The sequence below is a fragment of the Gambusia affinis genome, linkage group LG09 (genome assembly GCF_019740435.1).
Source record: "Gambusia affinis linkage group LG09, SWU_Gaff_1.0, whole genome shotgun sequence".
Taxonomy (NCBI): domain Eukaryota; kingdom Metazoa; phylum Chordata; class Actinopteri; order Cyprinodontiformes; family Poeciliidae; genus Gambusia; species Gambusia affinis.
The window spans coordinates 14,330,118-14,353,726 of NC_057876.1; the positions used below are offsets into that span (position 1 = coordinate 14,330,118).

General features: G+C 39.2%; 2 protein-coding genes across 11 annotated transcripts in view; both read left to right on the top strand.

Moving 5' to 3' along the window:
- LOC122836606 (protocadherin alpha-C2-like) overlaps window positions 1–23,609 on the top strand; it is a 189,162-nt gene that overhangs the window by 33,582 nt on the left and 131,971 nt on the right. For 2 of the 10 annotated variants that reach the window (XM_044126261.1, XM_044126272.1), the window contains exon 1: window positions 20,483–22,869. The exons of 5 other annotated variants lie outside the window; for them this stretch is intronic. In XM_044126261.1, coding sequence (XP_043982196.1) covers window positions 20,512–22,869 — 2,358 coding nt within the window. In that variant the 5' untranslated portion in view covers window positions 20,483–20,511. Of the gene's footprint in view, window positions 1–10,434; window positions 12,807–13,946; window positions 16,297–16,789; window positions 19,256–20,482; window positions 22,870–23,609 lie in introns of those variants that run through there. 3 more of the 10 variants (XM_044126259.1, XM_044126260.1, XM_044126258.1) reach the window with 3 other exon arrangements.
- Window positions 730–9,502, top strand: LOC122837417 (protocadherin Fat 4-like). Its single transcript, XM_044127772.1, is given in 6 exon segments — window positions 730–3,155; window positions 4,354–4,530; window positions 5,857–6,515; window positions 7,188–8,089; window positions 8,092–8,145; window positions 8,148–9,502. Coding segments are annotated over 6 exon segments (5,496 nt in total). The 5' UTR covers window positions 730–806.

The window sequence follows — 23,609 nt, forward strand, 5'->3', positions numbered from 1 at the left end:
AGATCTGAACATTGTTCAGTTATTTCTGGGTTGTGTTCTAAATACATACTCGTCACCTTACTTACATCTTGCTTGATGAAATCTGTCTAATTCCCCACAAAACGATTAAGTTAGTACAGTATTTATTTATTTATTTAGAAATGTGTAAACTTACATTTTGACGTACAGTCATATTTCCTTTCAGTTTCTAAATAATATAGCTAGTTTCAAGAAGGTTTAAACATTGTAATGCTTGAACAGAACATAATTAGGTTCACCCGGTAGAGTGTGGAAGTAGCATGATTAGCTGTCCGTGGTTCTGAATTCGATTGCCTTTCTGGAAAACAGTGTTGGAGAGCGAAAGAGTAGTGTACATAGATGTGGTTTGAGTAAAATATTTTACATAACACAATGAGTCCTCCATGTTTTTTGTGTTACCACTTCTTTAAAGTGCATAAGAAAGCTTTAAAGGTCACCTCTACACAAAAAAAATCACCCGCTATGATGTATGTTTGATGACTGATGTATTTCAGTCGTCACTTATTACTTCATTGTGTTTATTTAATGAAAGGAAAGAAAACAAAGCTGTTTTCGTTTGAAATCTCCATAGATACAATAAACCATGTTTGTCCACAAGGTGTCGTTGCAAAATAACCATATCAATGCAGAGATTCCCTTATTAGACCTAGTCTTTTGTTTGCTCTTCCATCACGCAGGGCACTTTTGATGAAAGAACGGGAGATTTAAGAATCCATTTCGGGATTTGATATAGAACATAGTAATTGTCACAAATGATACACCGGGAGCGCATGTGAGGCTAAATAACGATGGAAAACGGGAAACGATCGAGCGACTGCCGTTGGCATGTTTTTCTTTTACATCTTCTGCTGATTTCCACGAAGCAGGCTGCGGCTCAACTGAGGTACTCTGTTCCAGAAGAAGTGAAAGAGGGAACCGTAATTGGAAATATTGCGAAGGATCTTGGTCTGGAGAAATCACACTTAACTGATCGACGGCTACGGGTTGTTTCCGGATCCGAAAACACATTGTTTGATGTTAATTTGGATAACGGAGGATTACAGGTTCGTAGAAAATTTGACAGAGAGGAGCTCTGTCATGGTGAAGGCGCCTGCCTCGTGGAGCTCAAAATTATTGTGGAAAATCCCTTGGAGATGCACCACGTCGCTGTTGAAATTACGGATATCAATGATCACTCCCCAAATTTTACAAAAACAGAACAACAATTTCAAATTGCCGAACATACGGCCGTAGGCACACGATTTCAGCTGCCAATGGCTCGTGATCCCGATGCAGGAGTGAATTCAATACGATCATACTCGTTATCATCAAATGAATATTTTGATATAGATCTAAGTCAGAGCGATGAGGACAAAATACCATTTTTAGTGCTAAAGAAGCCTCTAGACAGAGAACAACATAAGAAACTTGTATTGTTTGTTACGGCAAAAGATGGAGGAAAACCTTCGAGATCAGCGACACTTAATGTTTCAGTCACTGTGCTTGATATCAATGATAACCGTCCATCATTCAGCCAGGACGTTTACCAAGTAGAGATATATGAAAATGCTACAGTAGGAACTATTGTTACAAGAGTTCATGCAACAGATCCAGATGAGGGAACAAACGGAGAAATTGAGTACAGCATAGCTAACACACTAGCACCGAAAATTTACAGCGTATTTGAATTGGAAAAGTTAACAGGTCAACTCAAATTAAAAGCACCTTTGGACTTTGAGGAATCTGAAATCTACAAAATTGACATTGAAGCATCAGACAATGGAACGCCTCCTTTAACAGGAAGGTGTAGAGTGGTTGTGAAGATAAAAGATGTAAACGATAACTCACCAAGGATAGATGTCACATCTCTGTCAAATACTATATCAGAAGATTCAAAACCGGGAACAACAATTTTTCTTATCAGTGTAACAGATAAAGACTCTGATGTTAATGGAAAGATTATCTCACGTATACTTAATGATGTACCTTTTGAATTGAAGACATCCTATAAGGAAAACATGTATTCACTTGTTACAAAAGAAAATTTAGATAGAGAGAAGGTTTCTCTTTACAAAATATTAATACAAGCCAGTGATTGCGGTAATCCACCTTTAATTACGGTGAAAACACTCAATATTCATGTTTCTGATGTGAATGACAACAGTCCTCGTTTTACGAAAAGTCCATTGCAGTTTTATTTATCAGAAAATAATGCTGCTGGGGCAAAAGTGTTTTCTGTAAGCGCGACAGACATTGATATGAACGAAAATTCAGCTATTTCTTATCATATTGTGAGAGAAGGGAGTCGAGATGATATGTCGGCATTTTTAAATATCAACTCAGAAAATGGACAAATAGCAGCGCTAAAGAGTTTTGACTTTGAAACTCTGAAAACTTTCGGGTTCAAAGTTGTCGCCACTGATTCTGGGACTCCGTCACTCAGCAGCAACGTCACAGTGAACGTGTTCATTCTGGATCAGAACGACAACGCTCCAGTCATCCTGTATCCACTCAGCTCCAATGGTTCTGCTGAAGGTGTGGAGGAGATTCCCCGTAATGTGAACGCAGGACACTTGGTGACTAAAGTCAGAGCCTATGACGCTGATATAGGATATAATGGCTGGTTACTGTTTTCACTGCAGGAAGTTACTGACCACAGTCTGTTTGGTTTGGATCGCTACACTGGACAGATCAGAACACTTCGCTCATTCACAGAGACAGACGAGGCTGAACATAAACTGGTCATACTGGTCAAGGATAATGGCAACGTTTCACTCTCAGCAACAGCTACTGTGATTGTTAAACTGGTGGAACCAAAAGAGGCTTTTGCAGCTTCTGACGTTAAAAGTGCAACAACGGAGAATCAGGAGGATAATGTGACTTTTTACCTGATGATCACTTTGGGCGCCGTTTCTGTTTTATTTATCATCAGTATCATCGTGCTGATTGCAATGCAGTGCTCCAAATCGACAGACTATACTTCTAAATATCTCCAAGAGACTAATTATGATGGGACACTTTGTCACAGCATCCAGTACAGATCTGGAGACAAACGATACATGTTGGTTGGACCCAGAATGAGTGTTGGATCTACTATAGTACCTGGAAGTCATGCAAACACACTAGTGCTGCCTGACAGGAGGAGAACATCTGAACAGGTAAGTGTTTTACTAGAAATCGTTGGTTCATGTCACTCTTCCCGCTCATGAAATATTCCCGCTGATATGTTCTTTCCCATTTCATTGCTGTTGTTTCTGTTGGTATCAGATAGCGTCAGACTTTGTGTTTTTTCGTCTTAATTGATCATTTGTAATAGCCCATTTGTTATTTTCTATATGCGTGGGTATCATAATTTGATTTCTTCCAGTCTTACCAACAGAACTTAGTCTGAGAGCTTTAGTGGGATGTCTTCAATTGCAGTCCTTGAAAAGGTTTTTTCTGTTTTTTTGTAAATAATTTCTTGCTTCCTTACATTTTTTAATTTTTTTAATTGATTCCTTTTCATTCGCCAGAATAAATCATTGTCTCCAAGATAACTTTCAACGTTTTTGTTGTTGTTTGTTTTTGGTTGCTGTTGTTGTTGTCACTGTTGTGTAAAAGCAACCTTTGGGGTACGTTCACATTTTCTTGTAGTTTCCACATAATCTGGTTTGCTTGCAGTAAGTTTGTAAACTGAAATAATTTTAAATGCTATGAACGCATTTGGGTGTAGTGAGCTGACTGCGGGATTTGGATAATTTGCTGTCCATGGTGCTGAATTCAATAGGCTCGCTGGAACAAAGACTGGCAGATAGGAGGCACATAGACATGGATGAGAGGAATATTTTACAGAACAAGCATTGAGTGAGCGATCTTTCATTATGTTATCAAGGAGCTAATTATATGCTTATCTGTGGTTAATGTAAAAGAACGATATTTGTGTCACAGCTATGCAAAGAGCTTGCCCGACATGATTTCTGTTTACTGACTGAACTAATGAAGAGTTGACTCATTGTCTAGAAATGCTGATTTTCTGAACGCACAGAAGACAGAGATTTGTCACTGAGCAATTTTCATAAAATAAAATAAACTATAGTGTCCACAAGGTGTCGTTGTAATACATCCAAACCGGCAGAGACGGTCCATTCTCAGACCAAGTCTTTTGTTTGCTGTTCCACCACACAGAGCATCTTTGATGAAAGAACGAGAGATGTAGTGTTTCATCTGGGAGTTTGATCAAGAAAAAAAAAATCATCGCCACAAATATTACACCTAGAGTGAATGTGAGGCTGAATGAGGATGGCAAACTGGAAACGATCGCGTGGCTATTTTTGGCGTGTTTTTCTTTTACACCTTCTCCTGATTTTCGTGAAGCAGACTGCGGCTGAACTGAGGTACTCTGTTCCGGAGGAGGTGAAAGAGGGAACCGTCATTGGAAATATTGCGAAGGATCTTGGTCTGGAGAAATCACATTTAACTGATCGGCGGCTACGAGTTGTTTCCGGGTCGGAAAACAGACTGTTCGACGTAAACATGGATAACGGTGCCTTGGAGGTTCGTAGAAAATTTGACAGAGAGGAGCTCTGTCACGGGGAAGGCCTATGCGTTACGGAGCTAAAAATTATTGTGGAAAATCCCTTGGAGATGCATTACGTCGCTATTGAAATTAAAGATGTGAATGATCACTCCCCAAATTTTACAAAAACGGAGCAACATATTGAAATAGCTGAGCATACTTCACTCGGAACACGATTTCAGCTTCAAGCGGCCCGTGATCCCGATGCAGGAGTGAATTCAATCCGCACATACAGCTTGTCATCAAATGATCATTTTGACATAGATCTAAGTCAGAGCGATGAGGACCAAATACCATTTTTAGTGCTAAAGAAGCCTCTAGACCGAGAACAAACTAAGAAACTTGTGTTGTTTGTTACAGCAATTGATGGAGGAAAACCTCCGAGATCAGCGACACTTAATGTTTCAGTAACTGTGCTTGATAGTAACGATAACCGTCCATCCTTCAACCAGGATGTTTACCAAGTACAGATATATGAAAATGCTTCAGTAGGAACTATTGTTACAAGAGTTCATGCAACAGATCCAGATGAGGGAAATAACGGAGAAATTGAGTACAATATTGCCAAAACATTGGCACCTAAAATTTACAGCATATTTGAATTGGAAAAGTTAACAGGTCAAATCAAATTAAAAGCAGCTTTGGACTTTGAGGAATCTGAAATCTACAAAATTGACATTGAAGCATCAGACAAGGGAACGCCTCCTTTAACAGGGAGGTGTAGAGTGGTTGTGAAGATAAAAGATGTGAACGATAACTCACCAAGGATAGATGTGACATCTCTGTCAAATACAATATCAGAAGATTCAAAACCGGGAACAACAATTTCTCTTATCAGTGTAGCAGATAAAGACTCTGGAGTTAATGGAAAGATTATCTCACGTATATTTAATGATGTATCTTTTGAATTGAAGCCATCCTATAAGGAAAACATGTATTCACTTGTTACAAAAGAACATTTAGATAGAGAGAAGGTTTCTCTTTACGAAATATTAATACAAGCCAGTGATTGTGGAAATCCACCTTTAATTACGTTGAAAACACTCAGTATTCATGTTTCTGATGTGAATGACAACAGTCCTCGTTTTGAGAAAAGCACATTGCAGTTTTATTTATCAGAAAATAATCCAGGGGAACAGTGTTTTCTGTAAGCGAGCGCGATGATGAACGAAAATGCAATATTTCTTATCAAATTGTGAGAGATAGAGCAGATCAAATACGGCATACATTTAAACATTAACTCAGAAAATGGACAAATAGCAGCGCTAAAGAGTTTTGACTTTGAAACGCTAAAAACTTTCCAGTTCCAAGTTGTCGCCACTGATTCTGGGACTCCGTCACTCAGCAGCAACGTCACAGTGAACGTGTTCATTCTGGATCAGAACGACAACGCTCCAGTCATCCTGTATCCACTCAGCTCCAATGGTTCTGCTGAAGGTGTGGAAGAGATTCCCCGTAATGTGAACGCAGGACACTTGGTGACTAAAGTCAGAGCATATGACGCTGATGTAGGATATAATGGCTGGTTACTGTTTTCACTGCAGGAAGTTACTGACCACAGTCTGTTTGGTTTGGACCGCTACACTGGACAGATCAGAACACTTCGCTCATTCACAGAGACAGACGAGGCTGAACATAAACTGGTCATACTGGTCAAGGATAATGGCAACGTTTCACTCTCAGCAACAGCTACTGTGATTGTTAAACTGGTGGAACCAAAAGAGGCTTTTGCAGCTGCTGATGTTAAAAGTGCAGCAACGGATGATGAAGGAAATGATGTGACTTTTTACCTGATGATCACTTTGGGCGCAGTTTCTGTTCTATTCATCATCAGTATCATCGTGCTGATTGCAATGCAGTGCTCCAAATCTACAGACTATACTTCTAAATATCTCCAAGAGACAAATTATGATGGGACACTTTGTCACAGCATCCAGTACAGATCTGGAGACAAACGATACATGTTAGTTGGACCCAGAATGAGTGTTGGATCTACTATAGTACCTGGGAGTCATGCAAACACACTAGTGCTGCCTGACAGGAGGAGAACATCTGAAGAGGTAAGAACATATCTGTTCATGCATTTCAAGTCTGAAAATATTTTTTTTCTTTTTTCCCCCTGTCATAAATTCTTTTAAGAACTTACAAACTGAAAATTATTTCAATTGTTCTTTTAATATAAATTTAATTTCAATTTAATGTAAAGCAGCATTCATCCGTTGCTTCCCTGGGTATTTATGCAACAAAATTATTAAAAATAAAGCAAATATTCTCTCATCAGCATATCCTTTAAGCAATTGATGATTTCATGTGCTTTTCACAAGGTGGCGGTATATTAACAATATAACGCCTGATACCGTCTCAGCGTCCTCCCTTGGATGTAGAAATTATTCTTTTCATTCGGGCAAGACATTTTGCTGAAGGTGTCCGGAGAACTGAAACGGGACCATTTTAGTTGTTTTGTGTCAAACATTACACATTCTACACTTATAAACATTCATTTTACGTGTGGTTTACATCATTTCAAGTAACGGCCTTTTTGTCCAATTCATGTTTTTCGTTATGGAACAAAGAAACAAATGCACGGCGGGCGACCGATAAATGGTTTGCTCTAATATATTTGCTTTCGATTCAGCAGCTCTTCGGCGCAGCTGAGATATACGATATCAGAGGAGCTCAAAGAGGGAAGTCTTGTTGGAAATCTAGCAAAGGATTTGGGAATAGACGCGACTGTGATGAAAAGAAGGGGATTCCGAATTATGTCCGGCTTGAATGAACCTCTTTTTACGGTAAATGAGAACGACGGGATCATGTATACAAGGCAGCAAATAGATCGGGAGCAAGTATGTAAAGATAATAATGCATGTTTGATCAATATCAAAACAGTTCTGGAAAATCCGCTGGAAATACATTATGTAACAGTTGAGATAGCAGATTTAAACGACCACTCTCCCAAATTTCCCGAGAACATACAGCGACTGGAGATCTCAGAATCCGCACTACCGGGAGCGCAGTACCAGTTACAGATGGCCCATGATCCAGATGGTGGTATTAACGCGGTCCAGCAGTACACAATCAGTCAGAATGATCATTTTCGGCTAGAAATTAAAGATCGCGGCAGAGATGGCAAAACACCAATATTGCAGTTACAGAAGCAGCTGGACAGAGAGGCCAAAGATTGTCATAAATTTGTGCTTAGAGCTATTGATGGCGGGACTCCACCAAAGACAGGCACAGCTGAAATATACATAGATGTCATTGATGTAAATGACAACATGCCAATATTCACCAAAGAGAAATATTCGGTGTCGTTGCAGGAAAACGCTCCAGTGGGCACAACAGTGATCCAAGTTAATGCAACAGATATGGATGCAGGACTTAATGGGGAAGTAGTTTATTCATTTGGCAGTGACGTTAAAGATCAAATTAAAGAGATATTTAGTATCGACTCAATCACAGGGGAGATCACTGTTAGAGGACATGTGGACTTCGAAGAGAAAGACAACTATGATATTGATATACAGGCCTCTGATAAAGGAAGCCATTAAAACGTGATAAAAAGTGTTATTATTAATTACAGAGATTAAATGACAACCTCCTGAGATTGAAGTGACGTCATTTTCAAGTGCAGTTTCAGAAGATTCCAGACCAGGAACGACAGTGGCACTTATTAGTATCACAGATTTAGATTCCGGTGTTAATGGAAAAATAACAAGCTACGTAGCTGATGACGAGCCATTTAAAATAACTCCATCGTTTCAAGATAACATGTTTGCCGTAGTCACAAAATCTGAGCTGGACAGAGAAAAAAAATGCGTCTACGATCTCATTATAATAGCTAAGGACGCAGGAACACCTGCATTAAAATCACAAAGGACAATACGTCTAAATATTTTAGACGCAAATGACAACAGTCCCGAGTTTTTGCAGAGCCCTTATGCGTGTTACGTGACAGAAAATAACTCACCAGGAGCCTCTGTGTTTTCGGTGCGAGCAGTAGACCGGGATGAAGGAGAAAATTCTCAAATTGCATATAGCTTTATGAGAACGACAGGTAACGAACACACTGTGACATCATTCCTAAACGTTAATTCTGAAACTGGGGACATAGTGGCGCTGAAAAGTTTCGACTTTGAAACTCTGAAAACTTTCCAGTTCCAAGTTGTCGCCACTGATTCTGGGACTCCGTCACTCAGCAGCAACGTCACAGTGAACGTGTTTATTCTGGATCAGAACGACAACGCTCCAGTCATCCTGTATCCACTCAGCTCCAATGGTTCTGCTGAAAGTGTGGAGGAGATTCCCCGTAATGTGAACGCAGGACACTTGGTGACTAAAGTCAGAGCCTATGACGCTGATATAGGATATAATGGCTGGTTGCTGTTTTCACTGCAGGAAGTTACTGACCACAGTCTGTTTGGTTTGGACCGCTACACTGGACAGATCAGAACACTTCGCTCATTCACAGAGACAGACGAGGCTGGACATAAACTGGTCATACTGGTCAAGGATAATGGCAACGTTTCACTCTCAGCAACAGCTACTGTGATTGTTAAACTGGTGGAACCAAAAGAGGCTTTTGCAGCTTCCGATGTTAAAAGTGCAGCAACGGAGAATGAGGAGGATAATGTGACTTTTTACCTAATGATCACTTTGGGCGCAGTTTCAGTTTTATTTATCATCAGTATCATCGTGCTGATTGCAATGCAGTGCTCCAAATCCACAGACTATACTTCTAAATATCTGCAAGAGCCTAATTATGATGGGACCCTTTGTCATAGCATCCAGTACAGATCTGGAGACAAACGATATATGTTGGTTGGACCAAGAATGAGTATTGGATCTACTATAGTACCTGGAAGTCATGCAAATACACTAGTGCTACCTGACAGGAGGAGAACATCTGAAGAGGTGAGATTACATTGTTGTGCAGGCGTTTTCCTTGGTTGAAACAATGTATCATTTGGTTTAATCCGTTACTCTTTAAATCACCTTCGTGTTTATTGTGATTCTATTTTGTGTCAGTGCGAGCTGTTTTGCTGATTTTTTTATGGGTTTCCTTTTTATGATGGAAAAATTAATTATCTGCTTTGCTGATATAGAATGACTGAAAATAATATATTAAAATGGAAAGTTTTAAAACGATCATGTTTTCTTAAGACTACGTCACAACAAATACAAATAAATTCTACTCTAGCCATTTGGACAAAAATAATTTGTGCTACTTTTCGTTGAACTGCAATTTTTTAGGCAATTATATGTTTGCGTTTTGGTGAATACATGTTTAGGTTGCTCATTTATAAACATTCATGGACATTCATTTGCAATTATGGTGTAAACAATGCAAGTTACTCTATAGCTTCCTTTATATTTTTATTTCCATTTATTTACTCTTTTGTGGTTCAGATTTCTTTTGCAAAGCCATGAAAATTGCTGTCCGTGGTGATGATGTATTTGTACAGCGAACTCCTTCACTGTTCTTTCAAAAGTTGTGCGGATGCCATGACGGTTGTTTAAAGACGTGCTGAAATTTTGGGATTCATTTCACTTTTCAGGCCAACAACATTTTAGCTCGTTTCATCAAATGTTTAGCATTTGGATACATTTCCCATTATTTCCCTGTAATTGAGTCACTGTAGTTTTGCTGAGGATCACTTGGTGTCAGTATAAGGACAAGTAACATGTTCTGCTTTTGTCATGATTTCCACTTGATCCATCCTCTTTCTCTCCTGAAGATAAGCATTTGCTTTATATGCGGGTTCGTATTTTGCATGAAAACTCTCTACCAGAGAACAGCTGCTTTTTCATCGTGTTGCGGGAATTGCATATTATTATATGAAAGTCGATGTTCGTAAAGGATTTCATAATATTTTAATTTTAGCAAATTTTCAACATGGAACAAAGGCGGCCTATAACACGGAGCGAGTGGATAAAATGGATCACATTCATGATGACTTTGTTTTCATTCTGGAGCAGCTCTGTAGCACAGTTTCGATATTCTATCTTCGAGGAAGTTAAGGAGGGAACAGTTGTTGGAAATATCACGAAGGATTTAGGTCTTGACAAGAGTACAATGAAACAGAGGGGCATCCGTATTGTTTACGGAGCGACAGAGCCTCTCTTTGGAGTAAATCAAAATGATGGCGTCTTGTATGTGGACCGAAAATTTGATCGAGAGGACATTTGCGATCGAAGCAAGGTTTGTGTGCTTGATTTAAAAACAGTGCTCCAAAACCCGCTGGAAATCCATCACGTCGCTGTGGAGATATTGGACGTAAATGATCATGCGCCAGTTTTCGCACATAATGAAAGCATGTTGGAAATTTCTGAATCTGCGCTGCCAGGCTCGAGATTTCAGTTGCAAGAGGCACGTGATGCTGATAGTGGCTTATTTTCTGTTCAGCAATATAAGCTGAGTCAGAATGGACATTTCCGTTTAGAGGTGAAAGATCGGGGTGAAGACCGTAAAACACCTAGTTTAGTTCTTGAAAAGCCTCTTGACAGAGAATCAGCTAGAAGTCATGTGTTACTTCTGACAGCATTAGATGGAGGTAAACCTCCAAAATCTGGTAATATGACAATAGTTGTTAATGTTTCAGATGTTAATGATAACCCGCCAGTTTTCAGTCAGGAAGCATACACTGTGTCAATTAAAGAAAACTCCCCTGTTGGGACGACCGTGATCCAAGTTAGCGCAACAGATTTAGATGAAGGTTCAAACGGAGAGGTTATGTATTCATTCGGAAATCACGTGGATGCACGGGTACGTGAACGTTTTAGCTTAAACCCAATAACTGGTGTCATTGTTGTGACTGGAGTGTTAGATTTTGAAGAATGTCGCAAATATGAAATTGATGTTCAAGCATCTGACAACGGCGCAGCCACACTAAAGACAGATAAAACAGTTGTAATTAATGTGGTTGACGTGAATGACAATGAACCAAAAATTGAAGTTACGTCATTTTCTCATGCGATACCAGAAGATTCAAAGCCAGGGACAACAGTGGCGCTCATTAGTGTAAAAGATGCTGATTCTGGTCTGAATGGAAAAGTTCTGTGTTACATAAACCAAGACCTTCCGTTTTTGCTAACTCCATCTTTACAAAACAACGTTTATTCTCTAGTAACTAAAACTATTTTGGACAGAGAAAAGGAAGCTCGATATAATGTTAGAATCATCGCGAAAGATGCAGGGGAAAAATCTTTATCATCAGAAAAGATTATACCAGTTCTTGTGTCTGACATAAATGACAACAAGCCCGAATTCCAAAAAGATCCGTATATTTTTTATATAACAGAAAATAACGCTCCAGGAGAGAAAATATTGTCAGTCTCAGCGCTTGATGATGACGAAGGTAGTAATGCACTTGTTTCATATTTAATCTTAAGAAATAAAGAAGGAACCAATATACCGACATCTTTTCTGAATGTTAATTCTGAAACTGGGGACATCGCGGCGCTGAAAAGTTTTGACTTTGAAACTCTAAAAACTTTCCAGTTCCAAGTTGTCGCCACTGATTCTGGGACTCCGTCACTCAGCAGCAACGTCACAGTGAACGTGTTCATTCTGGATCAGAACGACAACGCTCCAGTCATCCTGTATCCACTCAGCTCCAATGGTTCTGCTGAAGGTGTGGAGGAGATTCCCCGTAATGTGAACGCAGGACACTTGGTGACTAAAGTCAGAGCCTATGACTCTGATATAGGATATAATGGCTGGTTACTGTTTTCACTGCAGGAAGTTACTGACCACAGTCTGTTTGGTTTGGACCGCTACACTGGACAGATCAGAACACTTCGCTCATTCACAGAGACAGACGAGGCTGAACACAAACTGGTCATACTGGTCAAGGATAATGGCAACGTTTCACTCTCAGCAACAGCTACTGTGATTGTTAAACTGGTGGAGCCAAAAGAGGCTTTTGCAGCTTCTGATGTTAAAAGTGCAGCAAAGGATGATGATGATGATCATGTGACTTTTTACCTGATGATCACGTTGGGAGCTGTTTCAGTTTTATTTATCATCAGTATAATCGTGCTGATTGCTATGCAGTGCTCCAAATCCACTGACTATACTTCTAAATATCTCCAAGAGACTAATTATGATGGGACACTTTGTCACAGCATCCAGTACAGATCTGGAGACAAACGATACATGTTAGTTGGACCCAGAATGAGTATTGGATCTACTATAGTACCTGGAAGTCATGCAAACACACTAGTGCTGCCTGACAGGAGGAGAACATCTGAAGTGGTAAGTGTATGTGTACGTTCTTCCTGATGGCATTCATTTGATATCGGTGTTGTGGTTGAAATTCGATTAATCGGTATGCTATATGTATTTTAATACGTTTACTAACTTTGTCGCGGGTATTAAAGCTCCATGCTTAAAGGATCAACAGAATTTGAGTTATTTGTGGTCATTGCACATGTAGACAAGCACCTGATCCCAGATACTCAATATTGTTAAACAGTTTATTGTTTCCATAAAAGAGTTTTGGAATGTTATTCAGGTTTCTTTATCTGAGTGTCCTTATTCCTACATGTTTGGCAGCGACTATTAATTTCTGAGTTTATGGATACTGGTTCAGGAAGTTATAAACATTTTGTTTTTGTCATCTTGACATTTTACTATTTGCCGTCTGCTTCAAGCGATTTAAGGGAATCAATATAAAGATTCATTAATTCTATTAATACATGATGAAAATTGTGGTAATAAGTTTTAAGTGAGGTTGCTGGTGTGTCAAATTGTCTCTGTGATAATTTTCAGTTTCTATCCTGTTATGTGAAATATACATTTTTAATAAATGTTTTCCTATTATTTGTTATGGGGTTGCTATGGTCACTGTTGTCGCTTGGTGCTCTCTGTCACATTAAAAGGTTTTGTGGTGTGTTCCTCGGTTATCTTATAATAAAACAAGTCTCTTTTGAAAGGTTGGAATTGACACCGAATTTCAAACCTTTGTTGAATCTTTTAGGGAAGATGTCCTAAAGGTAATTTGTTTTGAATTGGAAAAATTTATGCTTTCTTCATTATTTATGTAGCAACTTTCGTGTTTCAAGTGTTTTTTCTCTCTCCATGTTTGGATTGTTATTTTGCAGGGTTTCGTCCAAGACGCTTGGTGTCAGTATAACAATCTATATCTCTGCGTGCTTGTATGGTTTAGACTACACCCATCCCTTTCCTATCCAGCTATTGCAGCCAGATCGTTATTTTGAATGCCGATGAATTTCACATTTTATCTGGCAGATATCTTTCAGAGTGGTGCTATTCTGAAAACGAATGCTTGGGAATAATTTAGTTTTAGCAAGTGAAGAGTTGGTTTTTTCCGGGGAGTTTATTTTTTTTTTTTTTTTTCCAATTATTTGTTCCCTTTCCCGTCATGGAACAAAGACGATCATCAACACGGAGAGGGCAGACAAAATGGACTTCAATAATAATGTTTTTTATGTCGTTTTGGAGCAGCTCTTCAGCGCAATTCCGTTATTCTGTCCTCGAAGAAGCTCCAGAGGATACAATTGTTGGAAACATAGGAAAGGATTTAGGTCTTGATAACAACATGCGGAAAGAAAGGGACATGCGTATCGTTTACGGATCGAAGGAGCCTCCTTTTATAGTCAAGCAAGACGATGGTGTCTTGTACGTGAACGGAAAAATTGACCGGGAGGAAATCTGCGAACGAAGAAAGGACTGCCTTGTTGACTTAAAACTGGTGCTTCAAAACCCGCTGGAAATTAATCATGTCATTGTGGAGATTCTGGATATTAATGACCATTCACCAATATTCCAGCAAAAAGAAAACATGTTGGAGGTTTCTGAATCTGCGATGCCAGGAGCAAAATTCCAGTTGCAAGCTGCGCGGGATGCTGATAGTGGCTTATTATCTGTTCAGCAATACAGGTTAAGTCAAAATAGACACTTTCGATTAGATGTGAAAGATCGGGGTGAAGACCGCAAAACGCCTAGTTTAGTTCTCGAAAAGCCTCTTGACAGAGAAACAGTTAAAAGTCACGTGTTACTTTTGACAGCATTAGATGGAGGCAAACCTCCACGATCTGGTAACATGACGATAGTTGTTAATGTTTCTGATGTTAATGATAATCCGCCAGTTTTTAGTCTGGAATCATACACTGTGTCTCTAAAAGAAAACTCCCCTGTTGGGATGACCGTGATCCAAGTTAGCGCCACAGATTTAGATGAGGGAACAAACGGTCGGGTTGAATATTCATTTGGAAACGACGTGGATGCACAGGTACGTGAACGTTTTAATATTAATCACGAGAATGGAGTCATTGTTGTATCAGGAAATATAGATTTCGAAGAATGTAGCAGATATGAAATTGATGTTCAGGCATCCGATAAAGGCACAGCAACGCTGAACACAGAAACAAGTGTGATAATCAATATTGTTGATTTAAATGACAACAAACCAGAGATTGAAGTGACGTCATTTTCTCAAGCACTCCCGGAAGACTCAAAGCCAGGGACAACAGTGGCGCTCATTAGTGTAAAAGATGCGGATTCTGGTCTGAACGGAAAAGTTCTGTGTTACATAAACTCAGGTTTTCCTTTCCTCTTAAGTCCTTCCTTAAAGAATAATATATATTCTTTAGTAACTAAAACTAGTCTAGACAGAGAACAGACATTTCAATACAACGTACTAATAGTTGCTAAGGATGCAGGAGAACCAAGCTTACATTCAGAAATAAATATTATAGTAGATATATCTGATGCAAATGACAATTTCCCCGAATTTTCTAAAAATCCATACGCATTTTATATTCTTGAGAATAACACTCCAGGGGAGAAAATTATTTCTGTAACAGCCTGCGATAAAGACAAAGGTAGTAATGCAATAATTTCATATCAAATTATGAAAGATAGAGAAGTATCAAATACGCAACTACATTCTTTAAATATTAATTCTGAAACAGGAGAGATCGTGGCACTGAAAAGTTTCGACTTTGAAACCCTGAAAACTTTCCAGTTCCAAGTTATCGCCACTGATTCTGGGACTCCGTCACTCAGCAGCAACGTCACAGTGAACGTGTTCATTCTGGATCAGAACGACAACGCTCCAGTCATCCTGTATCCACTCAGCTCCAACGGTTCTGCTGAAGGTGTGGAGGAGATTCCCCGTAATGTGAACGCAGGACACTTGGTGACTAAAGTCAGAGCCTATGACGCTGATATAGGATATAATGGCTGGTTGCTGTTTTCACTGCAGGAAGTTACTGACCACAGTCTGTTTGGTTTGGACCGCTACACTGGACAGATCAGAACACTTCGCTCATTCACAGAGACAGACGAGGCTGAACATAAACTGGTCATACTGGTCAAGGATAATGGCAACGTTTCACTCTCAGCAACAGCTACTGTGATTGTTAAACTGGTGGAACCAAAAGAGGCTTTTGCAGCTTCTGACGTTAAAAGTGCAGCAAAGGATGATGACGATGATCATGTGACTTTTTACCTGATGATCACTTTGGGTGCAGTTTCAGTTTTATTTATCATCAGTATCATCGTGCTGATTGCTATGCAGTGCTCCAAATCTACAGAATATACTTCTAAATATATCCAAGAGACAAATTATGATGGGACACTTTGTCACAGCATCCAGTACAGATCTGGAGACAAACGCTACATGTTAGTTGGACCGAGGATGAGTATTGGATCTACAATCGTACCTGGAAGTCATGCAAACACGTTAGTACTACCTGACAGAAGACGCACTTCTGAAGAGGTAAGATCAACAATTTAGCCTTGAAATCTTTTAAGTTGATATAACTTGCTCAGCATATATGGCTCATTTCTTTTTTTATTCTTCTCATATCGCTTTTTGTTGAATATAAAAAAAATAGGAAATGCATGCGCAAATAACTTTTGCACCCATCGACAGCTGGGATCCTACAATTTGATATTTTCTTAACTCACTATATTTTTAGTTTCATCAAAGGTAAAATGTCAATACCATGTTCAAAGTGTGTTTGCAATACTGATTTCTTATTACCAATAGCTACAAATTATAATTGCTTTGCCTTGAAGAAAACGTCCACGAATATCAAGAAATACATTATATATGTTTAGACGCTTGGTGTCAGTGATGGTCAGGGTATCTGCAGAGCTTGTATGACGTAACATCCAGAAACACATCCCTCATATTCAGCCGAAAGGAAACCTCTGCGTAAGATCGCGGCTTACAGCAAAGGTTGCTAAATATTTGGTAAACTTACACATTCTATACACTTATAAACATTCATTTATACGTTACAGCTTTCGGGACTCTTTTTGGATTTCAAGATACGGCCTTTTTTGTCCACACCTTCATCGTTTTTGTTATGGAACAAAGAATACGAAATGCACGGCGGGCGCGACATTGTTGGTTTGCTCTTATATTTGCTTTAACCGAATTATGGAGCGTGGCGTTTGCGCAGCTCAAATACTCTATTTTCGAGGAGGTTCAGAGTGGAACTTTTGTTGGGAACATTGCAAAGGATTTGGGACTGGATAAGGATGTACTGAAAAACAGAGGATATCGAATCGTGGCAGGTTCAACCGAAACCCCGTTTGAGGTAAATGAAAACGATGGTATCCTTTATCTCAAAAGCAAAATAGACAGAGAAGAGGTGTGCGAACGTATCAGCCCATGTCTAATCAACCTAAAAACCGTGCTGGAAAACCCACTCGAGATCCACTACGTGTCAGTGGAAATCCTGGATGTGAACGATCACTCGCCAGTTTTTCCGGAGAAAGAGAAGAAGCTTGAGATTTCAGAGTCGGCCCTTCCGGGGGCGAGGTTTCAGTTGCAGGCAGCGCGCGACCCCGATGTAGGCCAGTTCTCCATTCAGCAGTACAAACTCAGCCACAACGAACATTTCAGGATAGAAGTCAAAGATCGAGGCGAGGATCGTAAGGTGCCGTTTTTGGTTCTGCAGAAGCAGTTGGATAGAGAAATAGCTGCAAAACACAGACTGCGTCTGACAGCGATGGATGGAGGGAAACCAGCAAAGTCTGGAGATATAGACATTACTGTGGATGTTCTTGATGTTAATGACAATTCCCCGCTGTTCATAAAAGAAACTTATTCTGTTACCGTTGATGAAAATATCCCGATTGGAACTGTAATAATTCAAGTAAATGCAACAGATTTGGATCAGGGTGCCAACAGTGAGATTATATATTCTTTCGGTAATGAAATTGATTCCAAGTTAACGGAGCTTTTTAGTATAGATGATAACACGGGTGAAGTTAAAGTGACAGGTCAGCTGGATTTTGAGGAAAGCAAGTCTTATGAAATTGACATCCAGGCTTCTGATAAGGGACAAGTTCCACTTACAAGTGATAAAAGTGTTATGATAAGTGTTAGAGATGTAAATGACAATCCACCTGAGATAGAAGTGACGTCATTTTCGAGTTTGATCAGGGAAGATGCAAAGATAGGAACTACTGTAGCTCTTATTAGTGTAAATGATTTGGACTCTGGGATAAATGGTAAAGTGATTTGCACGATCAAAGAAGATGTCCCGTTTTCTTTGTCTCAGTCCTTGCAAGAAAACATGTATGCAGTTGTGACCAAGTCACGTTTGGATAGAGAAATGATGTCTCAGTATGACGTCACAATCAGTGCAAAGGACGCAGGTGAACCACCGTTTTTAAGTGAAAAGACGATGAAAGTCATCGTGTCTGATGTGAACGACAACTTACCTGAGTTTGTATTAAGCCCTTACACATTTTACATCACAGAGAATAACAACCCCGGGGCCTCCGTTTTTTCAGTAAAAGCGTATGACCAAGATGATGGTGATAATGCGCTTCTTTCGTACAATATTTTAAGAGAAAAAGGCAGTCATGACAGACTGACTTCTTTTCTGAACATAAACGCTGAAACTGGAAGCATTGTGGCGCTAAAGAGTTTCGACTTCGAAACTCTAAAAACTTTCCACTTCCAAGTTGTCGCCACTGATTCTGGGACTCCGTCACTGAGCAGCAACGTCACAGTGAACGTGTTCATTCTGGATCAGAACGACAACGCTCCAGTCATCCTGTATCCACTCAGCTCCAATGGTTCTGCTGAAGGTGTGGAGGAGATTCCCCGTAATGTGAACGCAGGACACTTGGTGACTAAAGTCAGAGCCTATGACGCTGATATAGGATATAATGGCTGGTTGCTGTTTTCACTGCAGGAAGTTACTGACCACAGTCTGTTTGGTTTGGACCGCTACACTGGACAGATCAGAACACTTCGCTCATTCACAGAGACAGACGAGGCTGAACATAAACTGGTCATACTGGTCAAGGATAATGGCAACGTTTCACTCTCAGCAACAGCTACTGTGATTGTTAAACTGGTGGAACCAAAAGAGGCTTTTGCAGCTTCTGATGTTAAAAGTGCAGCAAAGGATGATGATGATGAAAATTATGTGACCTTTTACCTCATGATCACTTTGGGTGCCGTTTCAGTTTTATTTATTATCAGTATCATCGTGCTGATTGCAATGCAGTGCTCCAAACCTACAGAATATACTTCTAAATATCTCCAAGAGACTAATTATGATGGGACACTTTGTCACAGCATCCAGTACAGATCTGGAGACAAACGGTACATGTTGGTTGGACCCAGAATGAGTGTTGGATCTACTATAGTACCTGGAAGTCATGCAAACACATTGGTGCTACCTGATAGGAGGAGAACATCTGAAGAGGTAAGGAACTTTCTCAAAGCCCTAATTGTGTCTGTGGAAATGTTTGCTAAATTAGTAAATCAAGTTATCAGACTCTGGTTAAACATTATGATTCCATTCTATATTTTATAGATTTTTTGAAGATTTTTTTGCCAAAATCTAGAAAACTATGGTTCCCTCATTTTTCAAATGCTTAATAAAAAATGCAACACGTTACTCAAATTAATTTTAGAGAAAGTGAATTGTCAGCTCTAAAGACTAACCTTTCCTCAAATGCAAAGAACCTGACACTTGCTATTTATGGCGCTGACACTGCTATATAACATTGATGCTGAAACATTAAATCCTAAGAATTCCTCCAGAATAAGCCTTGCTTATAATCTCACAGTTGTACTCAGGGAGCTAAGAAAACTTTTAAAAATACTACTTATTTTGTTGAGATACCAATAGCTTGACTGGATTTTTTTTTATGCTGCAAATAAAAATCCACAGGGAATATTAAGAGGAATCAGAATGAAAGTAAGATTTATCAGCTTATTAATCGCAGCCCTACAGTGTAATGTCAGAAACGGTTAACAGAAAACTAAATTAGTAAATTAGTCTGAACCACAAACTAAGACAAGACACAATGTACTGAATCTTTACCAAACTAGACAACATTATCTAAATTCCTATGGTGGTATATATATTCTTAGAGAATCTTAGAGTCTCTATCCTTGGTACTGAACTTTCTTGTCTAAGACCGTGGAATTAATAAGGTAGTTATTTATTGTTGTATTTGCCCGCAATAATATTAATAATAATAATAATAATAATAATAATAATAATAATAATAATAATAATAATAATAATAATAATAATAATAATAATAATAAAAACAATTATGGCCAATTATGTTGTTCAGACTGGACTTAGAATTATTCATCTTCAAGTGTCTCTCTGGAATTTCTCTGAACATGTTCTGGACTTGAACGTCTTTAAAATATTGTTTTAAAGGAACTGCAGTAAGTTTAAAGAACGCGTGGTGTCAGTGCGATGTAAAAAGTATACAACAGACGACTGGCTCTTCTTTCTCTTATGGTTCCACCTTTTATAGCATATCCCTCAGTTTGGCTGCTGCTTGGTTTTCGCTCCACAAAGGATCGTAAAATGATCGGATGTGTACGACTTTTACACGTAAAAGGCCACTGTCTTCCTGAACTCTAAGCGGTGCATTTTGTTGCAGCGGAAGAGTTTTGATCGTGTGGTTGTTGTGGATTACGACCTTTTGGTTGACCATGGGACAAAGGAAATGTGCGACAGGAAGAGCGCGGGGATATTTATTTGGAGGCTTCTGTGCAGTGCTTTTGTGGAAGTTAGCTGCAGCACAATTAAGATATTCGATCTCCGAGGGAATGAATGAAGGAACTGTGGTCGGAAATGTCGCAAAAGATCTGGGATTGGATAAAAGCACACTCGGTGACAGAAAGTATCGGGTTGTGTCTAGTGATGCTGATCCACTCTTTCGTGTAAATCAAGTCGATGGAAACCTTTATGTCAGCCGAATGATCGACAGAGAGATGGTGTGCTCAGACAGCGGTACGTGTTTAATAAATCTGAAAACGGTGCTTGAAAACCCGCTGGAAGTGCATTACGTCAGGGTTGAAGTGTTGGATATAAATGATCATTCTCCCAGCTTCCAAGACAACCAGACCACTATGGAGATTTACGAATCGGTGTTGCCCGGAACAAGATTTCAGCTCACAGCCGCAAAAGATCCAGACAGCGGCCAGTTCTCTGTGCAGCAGTATAGACTTAGCCAAAACGAACATTTTCGACTCGAAGTTAAGGATAAAAGAAACGACATTAAACTACCGATTTTGATTGTGCAAAAACCTCTAGACAGAGAAACAGCAAGGAACCATTCCCTGACACTCACGGCCGTGGATGGAGGTAAACCTCCTAAATCCGGTAATATGAATATTTTAATAAACGTTTTGGATGTAAACGACAATGTGCCCGTTTTCACAAAAGATGCTTATTCAGTGATGCTCAGTGAAAATTCACCAATAAAAACAACGGTTGTGCAGGTTAAAGCGACGGATTTAGACGAAGGTCCGAATGGAGAAGTAATTTACTCCTTTAGCAACAGTGTGAGCAAGAATATCTTAAATCTTTTTAATATCAATTCATTAACCGGTGAGATAACAGTGAAAGGTTTAATAGATTTTGAGGAAAAAGAGGAATATGACATAGAAGTTCGAGCATCTGATAAAGGCCTCCCCCCACTCACAGCTGAAAAAACTGTCGTCATAAAAATGATCGATATTAATGATAACGCTCCGGAGATTGAAGTTACTTCATTTTCAAGCTCAATTCCTGAAGATTCTCGACCAGGGACCACCGTTGCGCTCATCAGTGTGACTGATTTGGACTCGGCTCTTAATGGAAACGTTATTTGCACGATAAGTGAGGATATTGTTTTTGCTTTGTCAGCAACATTGCAAGATAATATGTTTTCAGTAGTAACCAAATCAAATCTGGACCGAGAGAAAACGTCGCGATACGACCTGACAATAACTGCAAAAGACGAAGGGAATCCTTCACTGTCATCTGAAAAAACAATCAGCGTTGTAGTGTCAGATGTGAATGACAACAGTCCAGAATTTTCACAAAATCCGTATTATTTTTATACGACTGAGGGAAACAAACCAGGTTCCTTGGTGTTTTCTGTAAAAGCTTTTGACAAAGATGAAAACGAGAATGCGCGTATATCGTACCACGTTAGTGTAGAGGGAAGCAAGGATAGCACATTAATTTCATTTTTAAGCATTAATTCTGAGACTGGAGAAATGGTGGCACTGAAAAGTTTCGACTTTGAAATTCTGAAAACTTTCCAGTTCCAAGTTGTCGCCACTGATTCTGGGACTCCGTCACTCAGCAGCAACGTCACAGTGAACGTGTTCATTCTGGATCAGAACGACAACGCTCCAGTCATCCTGTATCCACTCAGCTCCAATGGTTCTGCTGAAGGTGTGGAGGAGATTCCCCGTAATGTGAACGCAGGACACTTGGTGACTAAAGTCAGAGCCTATGACGCTGATATAGGATATAATGGCTGGTTGCTGTTTTCACTGCAGGAAGTTACTGACCACAGTCTGTTTGGTTTGGACCGCTACACTGGACAGATCAGAACACTTCGCTCATTCACAGAGACAGACGAGGCTGAACATAAACTGGTCATACTGGTCAAGGATAATGGCAACGTTTCACTCTCAGCAACAGCTACTGTGATTGTTAAACTGGTGGAACCAAAAGAGGCTTTTGCAGCTGCCGATGTTAAAAGTGCAGCAAAGGATGATGACGATGATCATGTGACTTTTTACCTGATGATCACTTTGGGTGCAGTTTCAGTTTTATTTATCATCAGTATCATCGTACTGATTGCAATGCAGTGCTCCAAATCCACAGAATATACTTCTAAATATCTCCAAGAGACTAATTATGATGGGACACTTTGTCACAGCATCCAGTACAGATCTGGAGACAAACGATACATGTTAGTTGGACCGAGGATGAGTATTGGATCTACTATAGTACCTGGAAGTCATGCAAACACACTAGTGCTGCCTGACAGGAGGAGAACATCTGAAGAGGTGAGATAAACATTGTTGTGCAAGTGTTTTCCTTGGTTAAAACAATGTATCATTTGGTTTAATCCGTTACTCTTTAAATCACCATTGTGTTTATTGTCATTCTATTATGTGTCAGTGCGTGCTGTTGTGTTGACTTTTTAGGGGATTCCTTTTTATGATGGAAAAAATTAATTATCTGCTTTGCTTATATAGAATGACTGAAAATAATATTTTAAAATTAAAATTTTTAAAACGATCATGTTTTCTTGAGACTACGTCACAACAAATTCAAATAAATTATATTCTAGCTATTTGGACACAAATAAGTTGTTTGAGCTACTTTTCGTTGTACTGCAATTTATTAAGCTATTATAGGTTTGCGTTTTAGTGAAAACATGTTTAGGTTGCTCATTTGTAAACATTAATGGGCATTCATTTGCAGTTATGGTGTAAACACAGCAAGTTACTATATTGCTTCATTTTTTATTTTTATTTCCATTGATTTACTTTTTTGTGGTTCAGATAAAATGATTTTATCTAAGAATTTCTATATGTGTTGTTACCGTCCTTGACTCAAATACATAGATTAGTCCACAATTAGTTGTTTTGTAGGCTTGATAAAAGACACCGGGAGAGGTTGGGGGAAATAATATTTACAGAATTGGAATAAAATTAAACTTAAACGGTAACAAAACCATCATACATATTTCTGCAGTAAAAAAAATGCGACGCGTGGTGTCAGTGCAACGCAACGCAAACCA